The 19,253-nt window shown below is 35.9% G+C and overlaps 1 protein-coding gene and 1 long non-coding RNA gene across 2 annotated transcripts; both read left to right on the top strand.

The window, feature by feature from the left end:
- Nucleotides 1-3,951: 3,951 nt before the first annotated feature.
- On the top strand, nt 3,952-4,223 carry LOC109153599. The gene is made up of 2 exons (XR_002049546.1): nt 3,952-3,989; nt 4,121-4,223. It is a non-coding gene; the product is annotated as an uncharacterized LOC109153599 (long non-coding RNA).
- Nucleotides 4,224-12,342: 8,119 nt separating this feature from the next.
- On the top strand, nt 12,343-13,338 carry LOC109153585. Its single transcript, XM_019301440.1, has one exon. It carries the CDS (start codon nt 12,343-12,345, stop codon nt 13,336-13,338), a length of 996 nt encoding a protein of 331 aa, XP_019156985.1.
- The last annotated feature ends 5,915 nt before the right edge of the window (nt 13,339-19,253 follow it).

Genomic DNA, 19,253 nt, shown 5'->3' with positions numbered 1-19,253 from the left:
TCTTGCTCTCCCCTGCATTGGAAACAGTATGGCAGCAGCACTCAAATCGCGATATCTTGGTTGAGAAGAATTTCAGTATTGAGTACCTCATTCGTGTGTGCAATATTATTCCTCTTCTTAAGGCTTAAAATCTTCTCCAGACTATCCAGAATGTGGGAGCCTACTCTGCCTGGCTTATTCCTGAATTCTACGCCAATCTCACATCTGATTCTCTTCGACTGGCTTCTCCGCATCATCATCAGGTGTTTCTTCGGGATGTTTGGTATGATTTTAGTCCCTCTATTATTAATGCTTATTTTCAGCGTGATGCGTGTGATGATCTTTTTGAGCCTGCTGGAGACTTTCTTGCTTCACATCTTACCCACAACGAGATCAACATCTGGCCAAAGGATGGTCTGCCCTCGAATGTACTTACTGCAATCTATTCGGTTCTCTTTCGCCTAGCTTTTAGCAATTGGATCCCAAATGTCTCTGTGCACACTGTCAATAAGAAGATGGCCTCTCTGTTATACAAAGTTCGACATCAACTGCCTATTGATCTTGGTCACCTCATCTATCATCACATCATGAGTTTCGCTAAGAAGAAGGAAGCCAAGATTCATCTCCCTTTTCCATGTCTTATCACTGGGATTCTGCAACAACAAGGACTTCAACTCTATTCCAATGAAGAGCTCTGCCATGTTACGCACAAGACTTCTATGGACTCTTGCATCTTCCAGAGATCGCACTATGATGATCGGGCCACTCTCTCCTCAGTTCCACCTGCCCCTGCTCCAGCTGATCGTCCAGCACCAGGCCTGGACTCCGCACCGACTGCTTCTGCTACTGATTCTGCTTTGACACTGGCTGTTCTTCGTCAGCAAGTCACCTTTCTTACTTCACACATTGCTACCATGAAGGATGCCTCTCTAACCATTCAATCTTCCATCTCTACTGCCGAGGCTCAGCTGCTCCGCACCAATCGCCAAATTGCTTCTATAGAGGATGCTTCTACTGCTGCTCCTGCTGGTGATGACGAAGACCTGGAGACCTCCTCCTCCTCCACCCAGTCCTGATGCTGCTCTTTGTCCATTAGATTGACAAAAAGGGGGAGTGCACTTAGTAAGGGGGAGTACGTGTTTTTGAGAACTTAGCCATAAGTGCCAGTGAATAATGTGGTGTGCTCTACCTTTATTTTGTTTGCTTTTAAATGTGTTAAGGTGCTGCGTGTTTTTGCCTTGACTATGTGATAAATGCTATGCAGTTATATTATGTGACATATATGTGTTCTGTGTCTTTTTGTGCTTTTAAATTTCTATGTGTTTGTATGCCTTAATTGTGTTTTGAATTCTCTGGCACAACATTGGTTAAGTTTAAAGGAGGGTGTGTGTCTAGCTACTCTTGACTAGTGACTAATCCGATCTCAATTGTATAGATTACTCATTTGGCAATTCATTTTAAAGCCGATGATATCTTTCAGTAGTTTTGTCAACTAATAGCTAAAGGGGAGATTGTAAGTGTAAATATATTGCACATTTAAACCTCTGTTTTATTGGCTTAGATTAGTTGCCAAAGTAGTCCTGGATTAGTTGCTGGATTAGTCACACGTCTGGAGTAGTTGACTGGATCAGCGCAAGGAAGTTATCCAGGAGGTATAAAGCTTGTTCAAAGTATTTATTCAAGACCCTATCAATGGGGAGATCTAGATCTAATGGAGCAGCCGAATTCAAGGAATGGAAGAGTGCATACTTTGAGGATCAAAGCATCATTTACAACCTATATATAATGCTATCTTAATTAGCATTAAAAATTGCGCACTCTTTCAAAAAGTTTTACACTGAAATCTTGGTGCATCTATACCAAAGATATCCTGTACTGTTGTGTGTGAAAAAGATCTTGCAATCAGATCATGAAGTAATGAAGAACGCCTGCATATCGGATCCACTGGAGTAGGTTCTGGAGTAGTTATAGGTTATACTGTAGAGTGTAATTAACTATCCTTTTGTACTCCGTTTTTTCATCATAGTGGATTTGGGTTGATGTGAGTGGCCCCGCAGACGTAGGAGTGAGGCTCCGAACTGCGTGAACATATCCTGGTGCATGCTTTCTTTTACTGCTATTTATTTCATGTTCTTTATTATATCTGGAATATGTTTTCATCTAGTCCAGCGTTATAATTGAAATAAATTAAATGTTCTAAAGGCTTTATCTTGCATTCAAGACTCACGTGCTTTTTCAAGTATGTTTGGATTATGATGCAAATATTTTTTTAAACTATAAGAGCATGTTTGGATTATTATGCAATGGTTTGTTTATAAACTGATGTGATGTGTTTTATGTGATAAGGGAATTACCCTTCAAAATTTACATACATGTGTAATGTGTTCTACATGTTTAAGTATTATTTATATTCTACAATGTCCTACAATATTAGTTGTTCTTAGGGGATTAGATGACCAATAGTTATATAGATGTGTCACATGTTTTACATGTTAAAGTTTTTAAAATATCAATTATATTTTATTATGTACTTCAACAACATTAGATGTTCTAAGGGTACACATTTGAAAAAAATAAAAAACATGCATCATGTGTTTTACATTTATATACAATTAAAATTATTATTTTTAGACTAAAGCAACTTTTAGAAAAGCTATTTAACATTTAAAAGAAACCAAAAGTATCACACGGTTTAGATATACTACACTCTTGTATAGTATAGAGAAAAACTAAAATCTTTTATATCTTTTAACAAAAGTATCGCACTGTTACATGCCCTACACTCATCTATAGAGAAAAAAATGCAATCTGTTCTATCTTTTTACAAAATTATCACACTTATTACATGCCATACACTCATCTATAGAGAAACAAATACAATCTTTTCTATATTCATTCATTACAAATGTGGATTGAGGTTGGTTGAGTCCATATGGTTGCAATGCTAGTATCATTTGTGCTGTGTGATTACTTGTGATATTTGAAGGTGAAATCCCTGAAACAAAAACAGAAAAAAGAATATAAAGTTAGGGAAATCTAATTTACTAGAGTATAGGAAATGGTTTATTCCAACAGTTTGCAATGTTCCTAACATTGGTGAGGGACTAACAGACAGTCATATAGAATAGGGCTAGAGATAACCAAGAATACTGCCTACACATTGTCCCACACATTGTCCCTGCAAATAAGAAAAAATTTGATTTACTACAGAATAGGCAAATGCCTACACATTGTCCCTGCAAATAAGAAAAAATTTGATTTACTACAGAATAGGCAAATGATGATTTTAGTAGTCTACTCTTTCCTCCTGAATATTATAGACATTCCAACCAACGCCAAATCCTTTTGTACATATAAAAGTATGCAATGACAAAAAACTCCTCTTGGAGATAATACTCATCTTGGAGTGTGCTCGTGACATAGACAACAAAGAATAAAAACACAGATTAGGGAGTAATTTAGAAAACTTAGAAATAATTTAGTTAACAAATAGATGATTTAAAATATACCTTTCTCTGAAGTTCCGGAGTTTCATGTTTGGAAAGATGTTGTAGGGCATCATAGGAACTACAAATCTTGATCTCCCCAGCTTCAAAAGGTCACAGTTTGTTGGTATAAGAATACACACCATTGGTGATTATTATAGATGGTGATAGGTAGTGTTACTACTACAGTTTAGGTGTGATTGTGATAGGCAGTGTGCGTGCAAGAAGGTGGCATGTATATGTTAGAATATGAGATATAGTATACGATTCAATACCAAAATAGTAGAATAGTATTTATTCATAAAACTCACCTCCTGGTCATGAAACGACCTATTTAGATCTCATGACCTACTGGTCATGAAACGAGTATTTATTCATAAAACTCACCTCCTGGTCATGAAACGACCTATTTAGATCTCATGACCTATTTAGATTTGATTTGCGATGGAGCGTTTTCTGTTTGATTTGCGATGAAGCTTTTTCTGTTAGGTATGTCGTATGCTTGTGTTCATTGGAGAAATCCGAGTGGCAAGAATGAGCATTGTTCTTCAGTATACACAGGGCTTTAAGCTTTTTCTGTCAGGTATGTCGTATGCTTGTGTATGCTTGTGTTCATTGGAAAAATCCGAGTGGCAAGAATGAGCATTGTTCTTCAGTATACGCAGGGCTTTAATCTTGGCAGAGTTTGTATTGAATATTGAGACTTGTTAGTGTTTGTATTGAAGAGAATGTGATGTATATATAGGACTTTAGATCTGATTTCTGCCCTTTCATTTACTAAAAAAGGTTTCAAACGATTAGTTGTAATTAATTATCTTGGAAAAAAGAATCCGGCTAATGGGTTTAATTATGTAAATAAATTTATGAGAAACTGAAGAGTATAATAGGTTTAATAGAATGCTTTAATATCATTGGCTTAGAAATAAAAAAGATTGGCTAAAATCTAGGGAACTGATAAGGTAACACGTTTTTTAACACAAAGCCTAATAAATTTTCGGCCATGTATGGAACGACGTCGTTGGGTTTGGGCGGGAAGTTTTTGCTCCTATTATTTTGCTTTAATATATATAGAGACGTTATGTAGATAACATAATTTGGATATACAAATTTATTTTTGGGGAATCCAAAAAGTAAACCAAAATCGAGAAATTACTGCCAAAAAGAAAATCTGATGGTTAACCACAAAAACATCAAAACGACGTCACTCCTGTTGGGCGGGAAAATGCTTGCATTAGATTGGCCATGGCTATATGGCTTTAATATATAGAAGGATTGCACAAACATGTGTGCACCGGCATTTGGCCCTGTCTACTAACCCATTGAGGGGGGAGGGGGGGCGGGGCTTAGGGTTGGGGATTCAGCCTTTTGGGGTAAGGAATTGTATTACCATAATTTTACAATATTGCACAAACCTGTATAGGAGTCTTTTGGACGGGAAGTTAAAATGAAAGATTTTGTTTTTATATATAGTGTAGATTATACTAATAATTGTGTTATTATTATCTTAATTAACATAAAAATTATCTCCGCAATTAATTTCTTAATTAAACTCATTAATTTTAATATATTAGTTGTTTTAATATTATATTGTGCAATTTGTTTAATGTTCAACTCATTCTATCTTATTCGAATTTGAGTAGTCACTGAATAATATTGTTGAGAATTTTAATTTTGTAGTACTAGTAGGTGCACCCGCGCGATGCGTGGCTATATGTATAGTATGATATATATATATATATATATATATATATATATATATATATATATATATATATATATATATATATATATATATATACAGTATAGAAAATAGAGTATTTGAACCAGAAAAAATTTAAAATGAAAAACTTGTAATTTTATTACACATGGATGAATTTAGTAATTTTATTAGACATTGTTGAAGACTTCATTGTTGAAACAATGTGATGCATGGCTACCTATATAGTACATAGAATATTACGTATAATATAATAAGAATAAGAAACATAGTATTTAAAAAATACTAAATTTTAAATAATAAATTGTGGAATGTTATTATACATTATTGAAGACTTCGTTGTACACAACATTTTTAGTCGTACTAAGACATGGTACATTTTCCCCGCAAATAAAAATTTTCAAACCCCTGGGGTTATTAACTCTTGAAACAGCTACGTACAATTGTCCATGGTTAAAGACAGGTTTTTTCAACAACAACCCCACTTTAGCAAGCGTTTGTCCTTGACTTTTGTTGATTGTCATGGCATAGGATAGCATCAACGGGAATTGCTTCCGTTGAAATTTGAAAGGCAATCTTGGATCTGACGGTATAAGTGACATTCTAGGAATTAATACTCTTGTTCCTGCATTTGTACCGCACATGATCTTGCCTTCCAACACTTGATCAGCTAACCTAGTAACAATAAACCTTGTACCGTTGCATAATCCTAGTGTGTGATCAATATTTTTCAAGAGCATAACAGGTGACCCAACTTTCAATGTCAAAGCATGATTTGGTACTCCAGAACATCTCAGGCCATTCAAGAATTCGGGAGTGCAAATTTATTGATATGCCATATGACAACATTAAAAATTGTTCTGGGTTATTCAAGATTTTAAAAATTGTTCAAGAATATTTATCTCACATTCTCCATCACTTGAATCACCAATGGTTTCATCACCTTTATTAGCAATCCACTTTGCAAATTCTTCAATCTCTTGAACTTCATTATCTGATTGCAAGGCCCTAAACCTTAGATTTTTGGTTAGCCTAAATACTTTACAGCTTCTCCAAAGATAGAATGAATTTATACTTGCTCCAACAATATCTTGCCTCGTCCCCTTTGGAATTACTGGTAGAATTTGTCTGAAATCTTCACCTAACACCACGATTGGGAAGCTACTGCAACTCTGGGTGTCGCAAAGTTAAATATAATAGACAAACTGTTAGCAGTACTAAAAAATAAAATAAACATGAGATAATTATTAACTAATGATTAACATTGCAGTTGTATTACACATTACTAAAAACTTCTTTGTATACGACATTTTAAGTCATACTTACACATTGTACATTATCCCCACATATCAAAATTTTTAATCATTTTGGATTACTTACCCTTGAAACTGCAACATACATTTAACCATGATAAAAGCTGGTATTCTAAAAAACAATCCAATATGTTATAGTACGTTTAGCCTTGTCTTTTATTTATTGTCATGGCATATGATAGCAACTCTGAAAATTGCTTTCTTGGCACAAGCTTTATTTCTTTTATTTTTTTTTTTCTAAATAATTCGGCCCAAAACCAACCCAGTAATGGAGCACATAACATGGGCAAATTATTGTGTGGACCACGGTCCACACAATGTTATGTGGACCATAACAAAAAGTACATTTTAATATATTAAATGTACATTATTGTTGTACTGTATGTACATTATACAATATAATGTACATCCCCTGAATACATTGTACATTATTTTTATACTGAATGTACATTATTTTTGTATTCATTGTACATTATTTTACAGTATACAAAATATGGTCTATACAACTTGTGTGGACCATAATGATTGCATGACCTGAACCCAATAAAACCATTAATAAAATATTTTCTCCTAACCCTAAGACCATCTTTAACCCTCTAGGAATATTTTCAGTATATTCTTACAACAAATTTTTTCTATCTTCAACCCATTACACCAAGTTTTATTTCTTTACTAAAATAATTTATTTTTTTTCATAAATTAAGACTTTGTATTATAACTTTAAATATAATTATAATGCAAATATTATTTTATTCCAAAATAATAAATCATAGAACATCTAAACATTTAATTTTCAGATGGGGTGACCATGAAGATTAGTACCTCTTCAGTATTGGTAATCTATTAAGTTTAACAAACAGTAAAATAATTTAATTAATTACACTTGCTTAAAATAGTTACACAATTGTTTGTTGTTGATTTTTTTTCTATAATCAGTTAAGCATCGAATGAGATCATAATATGTTGTTTTATCTCTATATATTTTTTTCCTCTATTTCTAACTTGTGAATCCAGTAATTCTATTACTCCGATTCATAAAGAAAAATCCTTTATTTGTTTACAAAATAATTTAACTTTATTGTCAAACTTAAATATTTTTAATATGAGCAACGGTTTTAAGAATATTAAATAATTCAACTCCACATGTGTGGTGTCATATATATAACTAGTTTTTGCCCCGTGCGATGCACGGCATAAAATTTAAGTAACTTTATTATTAATAATATTTTAAAAACAATAAAATAAAATATTAATCATGAAATTAAAACTTATTCTGAAATGTATTTTTCTTTAACAATACTAAATTGGTTGTTATATCGAACATCACATACTGTTAGCATATATTATAAAGAATTGTGTTATAACATACCACATGAGATTTAAAAAGTGTACATTAAAATAATTATATATATATATATATATACACACACACACACACACACACACACACACACACACACACACATTTTAAAAAAAAATTAAAAATTAGGAAATCAAACAATATACAATAAAAAATTATGAAATTAAATTTTCTTATATATAAAAACATTTATTAATATGATTTGCAATTAAAGCCTATAGTACATATACTTGACAATATATAAATAAAAAATACAGTATCATCATCATACATTGAAACTAACTACGAAAATCTTTTCTTAAACATTGCTTAATAATAATAATAATTATATACATACAACATATATAAATCTAAACTAAATATGAAATATTTCATGACATGAAAGAAAAAATAAAACCTGCAATGCTAAGCCCAATAAACATTTAATTATCTATCCATATAATCCAGTTACGTTGCATTTCAGCCCAATACCCGAGCCCATTAACCCAATTATAAAACCTGATTACCAAACCCTAATCCATATTTTTTTACGATTGCGCTTCCGTCTACTATGTTGTGTTCGTCATTCTCTCTAAAATGTTCACTGACTTACGCGAACCTTCTCTGTTTCCGGCATCTTGACACACTCGATTTTAAATCATCGCACGTCCAAGTAATCCACTGCTAAAAAACTTTTCAGATAATCTGACCGTAGCTTTTGGCCGTTGTGGAATTGCTTTCTTCCCCAAATGCCGATCTGAAAAATCGGGTGACCGGAGCAGATCTAAAACAAACTAATAAATACAGTATCATCTTCAGGTAAAACTTATTGTTTAAAACAAAATTAAGAAATACATCATATTTTCTACTTACTTAATATCAGTTCAATAATTATTTTTTTAAACTTATTCGTCTCTCCAATATTATTGTTCATGCAACTGATTTAAATTTTAAAAAACTTTTTTTTCAATTTAGTAACTGATTTAGTAACTTTTTTTTAAAAAAAGAAATTTTCCCTCTCAAAACTATATTAGAATGAACAATTAAATTGTTGTCGATCAATAAAATTGTAAGAATAAAAAAAAAAAAAACAGGTTAATCTTATTTTTTAAAATCGGATACTCTAATTTTTTTTCAGTAAACAATAAATTAATTTATATAATAAAATGTTAACTTAAAAATACTGGAATGTATTACCTGCTTCATCATTAAATAACAATAATTGTAGATGAACATGTATTGAAAATAGATAAGTATGTTGCATTATATACCTTAAAATGATGCAATTTCATTTAATTGGTATTTAATACCTTAAAATGATGCAATTTCATTTAGGCGGGAAATTGATTGGCAAAAAACATTTTGCTATTATATAGAGTAAGATAAGATCAGATAAGATGTGACATCATAATGCTTTAAGAATAGAATTTAAATAAAAAAAAAATCAAAACATTATTATCTTTATTAAAGTGAAATTTTTTTCAACAACAGAACTATAAAATCAAATATTATTAAAAAATTGCTTATTATGTTTCTTGAAGTTTTTAGTTGAGCCACTAAGATTCTTCAATAACAAACCAACATGTTATAAAGTTAATATTTTAATATTAAAATCTAACTCAATACAAAATTTGCCCAAATTTGAACTATTATGATATTAAATTATTGTTAGATAATAATGAAGCTAATGTAAACTGAAAATAAACGAGTAACCTGACTCGTTACAGCGGAAGAAATTGCCTCTGGAATGGTAAACCTGTAGAAAGTGTTTTGTCTACCACTTCTCTCCCGAATACTCGATGGTGCATGTATGCTGAACACGGGAGCTGTGGCAGGACTGTTTTGCTTAGAAGCCTACATGTCATCCACGTAGGCAGATATTCAGTTAAAGCTTAACTGAATATCCTGAGTTTCCTAACAGATTATTAAGCCACTAACTGACTTAATCTTCCACTTGCACCACAACCACCCAATAATACAATATATTATAATATATTATATTAGGGAAAATACTTACATTCTCCCACTTGGTGCAAGTACGGGCACAACCTTCATTAAAGAACAAAATACATGAACCATAGTAATACGTCATCTACTAATCAAGTGAGTAATATCTTCTATGATCACATGCATTTTAAATTCCCTAACTTAGGTTCTTTATGAACAAACCCTACGTTTATTCTTAGTCCCTTAATGGATGTTTCTCAAAATATATTATGTGCACAACTGAAGGAAGAAACCATCCAAATTCACTGTATGATCTCCAGAATCTTAGAAGCATGCCTTAAGTAGAGATCTCTTAATGTTAGCATAATGCTAATTATATTTTATGACTTGTTTATAAGTTAACATAAACACTACCTCTAACGGCTAAGAGCTTGGAGTTGACACGTCTGTCACTCCCACTCATTAAGATAGTAAAAATATAGTCAAGTCACAGAAACATTCCAATGACATAAACCATAAGGTCTAAGTCAATAATTTGGAATCTTAAACATACACCAACTTCCCAAATAGTCTCAAGGTTCACCTCGAAATTAATTGAACATAACGAGTCTCACTTATAGGTCTTGCAAAATTGTTTTGAGCCTTACAAATCAAAAAGGCCTAGGATCAATTTTGAAGAACCTAAAGACTCTATTAATTGCTAAAGAATTTATTAATTGGCAGTGCACCACAAAGTTAAATGATTTCGTTCTAATAAATTCATTAATATTGTTACAACATTTTCATAAATATGTTGCACAACCAAACGTTCGATAAAATGAACTTATGAATTATAAGAACAAAAAACTAAATTAATACTTGTGGAAACTTTTGGACTTATTGCTAGACGTACAATTCAATTTGGAATGTATGAAAACAATTAAATCCATCAGCTTTAGTGGAGTATTTTAATGATCTTTTCTAAATGATCACTCCCACTGATTAAGATATTCTTTAGCCAACTTAATGATATAACACTCATAATTGATTTGACCAACTAAATAATGAAGATATAATTACCCACCATTAGTTGGGCATACTAAATAATCAATATTTGGTTCCAATTATAGTCCAACTAAATGAATAATTAATGAGGACATGATTCTCCACCATAGTTGGACATACTAAAATAATAAAATACGCCTTCCAAAATCAAGTTGGAATTCGGCTCAGAAGATATATTTTATTATTGGAATCCATAAGAGGTATATCATACCACGCAACTTACTATAGTTAGTCCAAATAACCAAGTAAGCTTCGTGAAAAATAATTAATAAAAGGTGTATCTAAATTTTGGAAAGTGACTAAATACATGTTTTGCCAATGCAAACCATTAAACTTAGAATTATAATTGAACTAAATTTATAAATTCTAAGAAATTGGGATAAAGTTATTATCTAATGGGTTGATGAATTTATTGACATAAAACTTGCCTGTGGGCTAAAGTTTTAATTCTATTAAATTCAATTAAACAATTATGATAGTATTTTATCTCAATTACTAAATAGTCTGAAGAATCTAGTGACATAAAACTTGTCTGTGGGCTAAAGTTCTACTCAATTAGACCCAACTGAAATTTTATGATGAAACAATGAGTTGAAGAAGTAAGTGACATAAAACTTGCCTATGGGCTAAAGTTTTAATTCAATTAGATTCATTACAACCATACAATTATCAAATGGGTTGAAGAATCCAATGACATAAAACTAGCCTGTAGGCTGAAGTTTTAGTTCAATTAGATTCATTACAACCATTATGAGAAAAAACTTAAGAGATCATGTTCCTTATCTTAATCCCTGTGGGCAAATTAAGATATATGACCTAAAGTTTACATCATAAAATTAAACTTCATGATAGAGGTGAAAATTATAAAATTCTTTATTCCTATCAACACTGATAAAACTACTAAACTACATTCCGACTAGGGTTTTCCTAGGTTTTCAACGGTGGTCAGTTTCTTTCTGTCCGGATGATGGCCAGCGACGTTGTTATGGATGACGAATTGCTTGGGCGTGAGGAGGAGACAAGAGCTGGGCAAGAACAGAACGGCGAAAGGCTGTCGGCTGGAACTCCAATGCGCCGAACGGGAACTGTAATGCAGCGAGACGGTGGAGGAGATATGGCTGGGAGGGAAATTCGCAAAACTCACGTGTTGCCTATGGGGAATGTACAGCGTGAAAGAGGGGGAGAGGGTAGTGGCGGTGGGTCTAGTTGGCCATGTGCATTGAAAGTAGAAGGTGGCAGTTTGGCGTGTAATGTTGGGGGCGGTTTGGATGGAAGGGGGACGGGTAGTAGGGGCAGCGAGGGAGGGAAGAAGGGGCGATGGGAATGGATGAGGTTGGAGGCAATAACACTGGTTTGCGACGTGGGGATAAAGGGTTGGCAGTTGAGGTTGGCAGTACGGTTGGGGGTGTGGGTAGCAGTAGGGGGCAGCGTGGGGGGGAGGGAGATGGGGCTGGTAGGACGGTGGAGGGGGTGGGGGATGTTGCGGGTTTGGTGGATAGGTGGGCGGAATGGGCATTGATGGAGGAGGAAGGTGCGGTGTTCATGCCGGAAGGAGGGGATACGGGTGAAGAGGGTGGTGGGGAAGGAGAGGAGGAGACATGGAGGGTGGTCGGCAGATTTTTGACGCAAAAGTTAATAAAACTGGATTTTATGAGACAGGTATTAGCTTCAGTTTGGCAGCCGGTGCGTGGGGTGCATGTAACGGAGATTCAAAGGGGTTTGTTCTTGTTTGTTTTTTCCCATAAAACAGATATGGACTATGTTCTGGATGGGGGTCCCTGGGCTTTTGAGAATAATGCACTTGTGTGTCGGGAGGTGTTGGACGGGGTGAATCCTGTGGATGTGGAGCTGGATATGATTGATATGTGGGTACAGCTGCATGACATGCCGAAGGGGTACACATCTCATGCAATTCTGGAGCAGGCGGGGAATTTTTTGGGGTCTTTTGTTAAGCATGATGAGAGATTTGAAGGGGCACCATGGTTAACCTTCCACCGTATTCGGGTATCAATTTCGGTTGATAGGCCGCTTAGGAGAAGGATGAGGTTGATGAAGAGAGATGGGACTACAGCATGGGTTAATTTCAGGTATGAACGGTTGCATAAGTTTTGCTACTTTTGTGGTTATATGGGTCACTTGTACACTTTCTGCCTACAAGCCATGGAGGTGGGAATTCCAGTGGAAAGGTACCTGTACGGTCCGGATATGCGGGCTGGTGGGTCCCGGAGCGCTCCTAGAGCGGATGGGGATAACTGGCTCGTGCCGGTAGGTGGGAGACCACGTCCATTGGTAGTAAAGCCACGGATGGTAGAGGCAGTAGACGGGGGTCGGGGAGGTGGGGGAGTCACGCCCACGAGTATATCTGAGGATGAGGTGGTGGTGGCTACGGCAAAGCGTCGTAGGCATGGGATGGAGTCTGGGGAGAATGGTGGGAATGATGAGATAGCAAACATTGCTGGTTCAAAAAACTTGTCCATGGCGGGAGCTAGTGTCCAGCCCCGCCCGTCATCATGAGTACTTTGAGCTGGAACTGTCGTGGCTTGGGCAATCCACGCACAGTTCGACAGATTGTGGGTCTAGCGACCAGTAAGAAGCCTGATTTTGTGTTCTTGATGGAGACCAAGGTACCACGGGTACATGCGGAACGGATCCGTGTTACGCTTGGGTATGAGGGTTTGTTTTACGTTGATAACGATGGTTTGAGTGGAGGAATGGCTTTTTTATGGAAGAAGAATAATACAGTGAGACTTTTAAGCTACTCGCAGAGTCATATTGATGTGGAAGTAAGCTTGTTTAATAAGTTGTGGCGCATGACATGTATTTATGGTATCCCCGAACGTGGTAGGCGGGAGGAGACATGGGATTTACTTGGTACTCTGAAAGCTAGGTCTTTGTTGCCCTGGGTGGTGATAGGTGACTTTAATAATCTACTATATCAGCATGAGAAGAAGGGGGGAAATCCGTATCCTAATAGTTTGTTACGGGGTTTCGGAGATGCTGTGGATGATTGTGGTTTGATGCAAATGCCAATGAGAGGTCACCAATTTATGTGGCAGAAGGGGAAGGGGACGCCGAATTGGATAGACGAAAGGTTGGACAAGGCTTTAATAACGAATGATTGGGGTCTGCTCAATGAGAATGCATGGTTGGAGAATATTCGAACTCGGGCCTCGGATCACTCAATCCTTTTCCTCAGTATTAATGCGATTTGCATGCCAAGGGGAAGGGGGCCGCGGAGATTCAGGTTTGAAATGGCTTGGCTGTTAGATGAGGAGTGCAAAGAAGTAGTAGAAACAGCCTGGCAAGAGGGGAAGACGGAGGGATTGCTGCATTGTCAGCAGTTGTGTGGTGAAAAATTAATGCGGTGGGGGGGAGACCAGTTTCATAAATTTGGAAAACGAATTAACCAGCTACAACAGAGGAAAGATGCCATACGGAATAGGCGAGATTTGGGAGCGCTAGCTGAGTACCAACAGATTGAGAATTCCCTGAAACGAATAGAGGCCCAAGAGGATGTGTTCTGGGGGCAGCGAGCCAAGCAGCACTGGCTACGCGGGGCTGACGCAAATACAAAATTTTATCACAGGTATGCCTCTGCACCTAGGAAAAAGAATTTTATTTCTAGTATTAAATGTGATGCTGGTAACTGGGTGGAGGGGGATGATATGCATGCTGCTATACAAAATTACTTTGACAATATTTTTGCCTCTAATGGATTGAGTTGTGATAATCCGCTTTATGGGATCCTAGCCCCACGAGTAACATTAGAACATAATATGATGCTTGACCGCCCCTTTGAAACTAATGAGGTTAAAGAGGCCCTTTTTTCAATGTATCCGGATAAGGCACCGGGTCCGGATGGATTAAACCCGGGCTTCTACCAGCAGTTTTGGGAGATAGTGGGAGGAGATGTATCTGGCTTTATAACGAATGCTTTGAATTCCTGTGTATTCCCCGAGGGATTGAATGATACTAGCATTGTTTTGATACCGAAGAAGGAGGTGCCTGAGACAGTTGCAGATTCAAGGCCGATTGCGTTGAGTAATGTTATTTACAGAGTTATGGCCAAGATGATAGCAAATAGGATGAAAACACTAATGGGAGGATTGATATCGGAATCCCAAAGTGCTTTTATTCCGGGAAGGCTAATCACTAACAACATCCTGGTGGCGGCTGAGGTGGGGCATTATCTGAATAGAAAGCAATGTGGTATGGTGGGGTGGAGTGCATTGAAGTTAGATATGTCAAAGGCCTATGACAGAATGGAGTGGAACTTTCTAGAAAGGATGCTGACTGTTATGGGTTTTAGTGAGAAGTGGATAAAGCTCATTATGCTGTGTGTAACGACTGTTAGTTATACTGTAATGATTAATGGTATAGCAGGGGCACATAAAACCAACCAGGGGACTCAGGCAGGGAGACCCTCTCTCTCCGTATCTATTTATTATTTGTGCAGAGGCTCTCTCGATGATATTACAGTATGAACAGTTGGCAGGCTCAATACATGGGTGCAGAGTTGCAAGGGGGGCACCGCCTGTATCACACCTATTTTTTGCGGATGATAGTCTCTTATTTTTTAAAGCAAATATCCAGGAGGCGGGAGTTATAAGGCAGTGCCTAGCAAGGTATGAGAAATTGTCAGGCCAGGTGGTGAATTATAATAAATCTAATATATGTTTTAGCAGAAATACCCAGGAGGCTGACATGGCGCAGGTAGTGGATTGCCTGGGGTGGTGCAAGCACCCAATTTTGGGAAATATTTGGGCCTACCTTCCTTTGTGGGAAGAAATAAGAGAGCTGTTTTTTCGTATGTGGAGGAAAAATCAGGCAACGAATTGGTTCGTGAGGTAAAAAGTTACTTTCTCAGGCTGGTAAGGAAGTATTATTGAAAAGTGTAGCGCAATCTATGCCTACCTATTTGATGAGTGTTTTTTTGTTACCTGAGACAGTTTGTCAGTCAATTGAGCGAACTATGAATAAGTATTGGTGGGGGAATGGAAGAGAAAGGGGAATACATTGGAAGGCATGGGACAGGTTGTGCATACCAAAGAAGTATGGTGGTATGGGTTTTAAAGAGCTAAGGGCTTTTAATTTAGCTATGCTGGGTAAACAGGCATGACATTTTTTAACGAACCCGGGAACTCTCGCAGCAAAAATTTATAAGGCAAGGTATTATCCCACAACCAGTTTTACAGATGCAACAATTGGTAATTGCCCAAGCTACTGTTGGAGAAGTATAATGGCAGCCCATGCAATGGTAGTCTCAGGGGTGCGAAGGAGAATTGGGAATGGACAGACAACTTTAATATGGGGGCATCCGTGGTTACGAGATAATCCTAGCCCATTGATACAAACAGAAATGACACATCAATTGAGAGAGGCACGAGTTGCAGGATTAATTGATTTACAGACTCATACCTGGGATCCACATATTTTGTCTGACTTGTTTATTCCTGAAGATGTGGAGTGAATAAATATGATCCCTATTAGTCCTGAGTACGAGGACTCATGGTATTGGATGAGTGACCCAAAGGGGACATAGTAAAAAATGCCTATAGGCGTATTGTGGGTGATTATGAGAATAATCCCGCGAATTTTGATAAATGGGTAGCAATGTGGAAAATAAAAGTCCCCCCAAATGGAAAACTTTCTTGTGGAGAGCCATATGTGATATTTTGTCAACAACCCTTAACTTGATATTTAAAAGGGTGGAGGTGGACCCAACATGCCCAATGTGTGGTTTAGATCATGAGGATGTGTTGCATGCTTTAGTGCTCTGTGAATATTCTAGACTTGTTTGGAATATAACACAATTACCTATCACTAATATTGTTGCAGACTCTTTTACAACATGGCTAAAAGGGGCTATGGCGGTCTTGACGGAGGAGCAGACCCGGTTAATGGTAGCAATTTTATATTATATTTGGAGAACCCGGAATTCAGCTGTCTGGAAGGGATCAATGATGCGGCCTGCACAATTAGCCAGAGCAGCCACCGTAGCACTGCAGGCGTACGGCGCTGCCCATGTCCGCCAAACCGAGCCGGCAGCGGCATCGGAGCACTTAAACGGTCCAGGGGAGGGCGATCTACGGTGTTATGTGGACGCAGGTTTCCGGCACGACACGGGCGAGGCTACCTACGGCATGATAATAATAGCGCCAGATGGCTCTTTTGTGGCAGCAAGGAATGGCAAATTACCAATTTGTTCTTCACCACTTATGGCGGAGGCCCAGGCATACAAGGAAGCACTGTCCTGGCTACTTGAATGGAACAACACAACAGTAAGTTTACTCACGGATTGCATGGAATTGTCTACGATTATCCGACACCATCACATGCCGATCCATTCGTACGTTGGGGTCACAATTGACCAGTGCAGAACGTTCATGTCTTTATTTAATCGTATTACTTTGGATTACATCTCTAGACAGGTTAATTTACATGCGCATACTTTAGCTACGTTAGCATTTACACAGGATCAAGCAATGTACTGGGATGCTATCCCACCTGATGCTATTTCGGCTTTGATTCATTAATAGAATCGCAAGATTGACCTTCAAAAAAAAAAACTACATTCCGATACATAATTGCCTGTGGGCTAAATTATGATCATAGTTCAGTATTTCATCCTAATTAATCATACAAATATAACAAAATTGCCTGTGGGCTAAATTCCATCATATTACATACAATTAATCACAATTGATATGTCTAAAACTTTATGTGACCCTAACAACTCAATATATAATTTTAACTGATTAAGGATGATGTGGCTACTCCCCAACTAATTAAAATTATAGGATCACTAGGCATTTATCATTGCAATCTTTATGTGATTTGAACTTTAGACAATTTTTAGTAAATTAAAGATGCTGTGGCTACTCTTTAATTAATCTAAAATTGTTATCACTTGGTAAAAGGAGAATTTAAAGCCTAACAAACAAATTAAACCAACACATGAAAGACAATTATTAGGTATACTCCCAGGAAAGTTGGTCGAGACGAAGCTCGGTTAAATACCAACTCCTTAGACAGAGTAGCGTAGCAAGGGGACTAGTAGCAACAAGGCTTTTAAGCCAGGGCCATAGAACTAGTATTCCTCCCCAAGAAACTTCCATAAGTCATGCATTCTCATGTTTGAAGTAAAATCGTTTGGGAGATCTATAAGATTGTAGATTCACCTATGGATAAGGCTTTAAATTGATGAACTAAATTAACAGACTAAATGTGCTTAAATTCAGGCACTACCGCAGTTAATTTTATGCATAAAGTTCAACTTAATAAGGAACTAAATCCATTCTCAAACTATGCTTTCTAAAGGCATAATAAATCGCATAATCTAAAATAAAATATTATACTTAGAACAGATATGCATAAAATTAAATAATAAACTCATATATTCCAAATAAATTGCATAAATGAAAACAATTTTAATATGAGCAATAACCTCAAAGTATACAATTAATATTCAAAACTAGTATGACTTCTCACCAAAAGAAATCCAAAATTTGAATAATAATATAATAGATATACACTTTGAAAGGTTAAAAACTATAAGCCCACGTGGAAAAGTTTTAATTGCATAAAATCAAATTTGTGAGAAACAGGCTGAAATCACAAATATCAAGCCATAGTATATGTTTATTCGTAAATAAAAAAACTCACGAATTCTAATTGCATAATTAAACTTAATATTATGCACTTAATGTGATTAAAAGCATAAGACAATCTAAATAGTATGAAAAACACCAAATGTGTATTCAATTATTCATACTTAACTAAATGTGGGCAATAACATCTAAAATCATAATTCAAATAAATTATGTGATAGATTGCCAAGAAAACATGTTTTTCCAAAATCTGAATTGATTCAAAAGCACACTCCAAAACTCAATTAACAGTATTATTAATGGCATAAAATTGCAAATAAACCAAAAAAGCAATAAATAGCCATAATAATAGTATTATGTTAATTTGGAGACTAAATATGAAAAAACAATAGTTAAAACTTGTTAACCTTTAAAACATTTTTGGATATCACTTCAAAATTTAATAAAACTTAAGTCCGAAAATAAATGCCACATAAATCAATTTGGAAACAATTCATGACTTAATACCACAAAAAATAATGTTATCATTAATAAAAATATTAATAGTAATAAGGAGCATTATAATCACTATGAACATTTTAATAATGACAAACATGGTAATACATATCTTAATGTTTCCATATTCTTAAGGATAAAATGTGACTAGTTCAAAATGGTTAACAGCTATAACAGTAGTTACCAATAATAATAAACTGTAATTAATGATTTGCGTACCTTAATGATGCAAACTGCATCTATCGATAGCACTAACAGCGATAGCGAAGAAAGCCTCCAAAATCTCCCATCTTCACGGAGAGTTTAGTTGAATCGCCCAATGGT

The sequence above is a fragment of the Ipomoea nil genome, unplaced genomic scaffold (genome assembly GCF_001879475.1).
Source record: "Ipomoea nil cultivar Tokyo-kokei standard unplaced genomic scaffold, Asagao_1.1 scaffold2510, whole genome shotgun sequence".
NCBI classification, from domain to species: Eukaryota; Viridiplantae; Streptophyta; class Magnoliopsida; order Solanales; family Convolvulaceae; genus Ipomoea; species Ipomoea nil.
The sequence above is the reverse complement of the archived record's forward strand: the minus strand, read 5'-3'. Positions and strand labels throughout refer to the sequence as shown.

What these genes read in the sequence shown, in the direction of transcription:
- LOC109153585 (XM_019301440.1), top strand. Translation starts at nt 12,343, where the DNA reads ATGGAGGAGGAAGGTGCGGTGTTCATGCCGGAAGGAGGGGATACGGGT.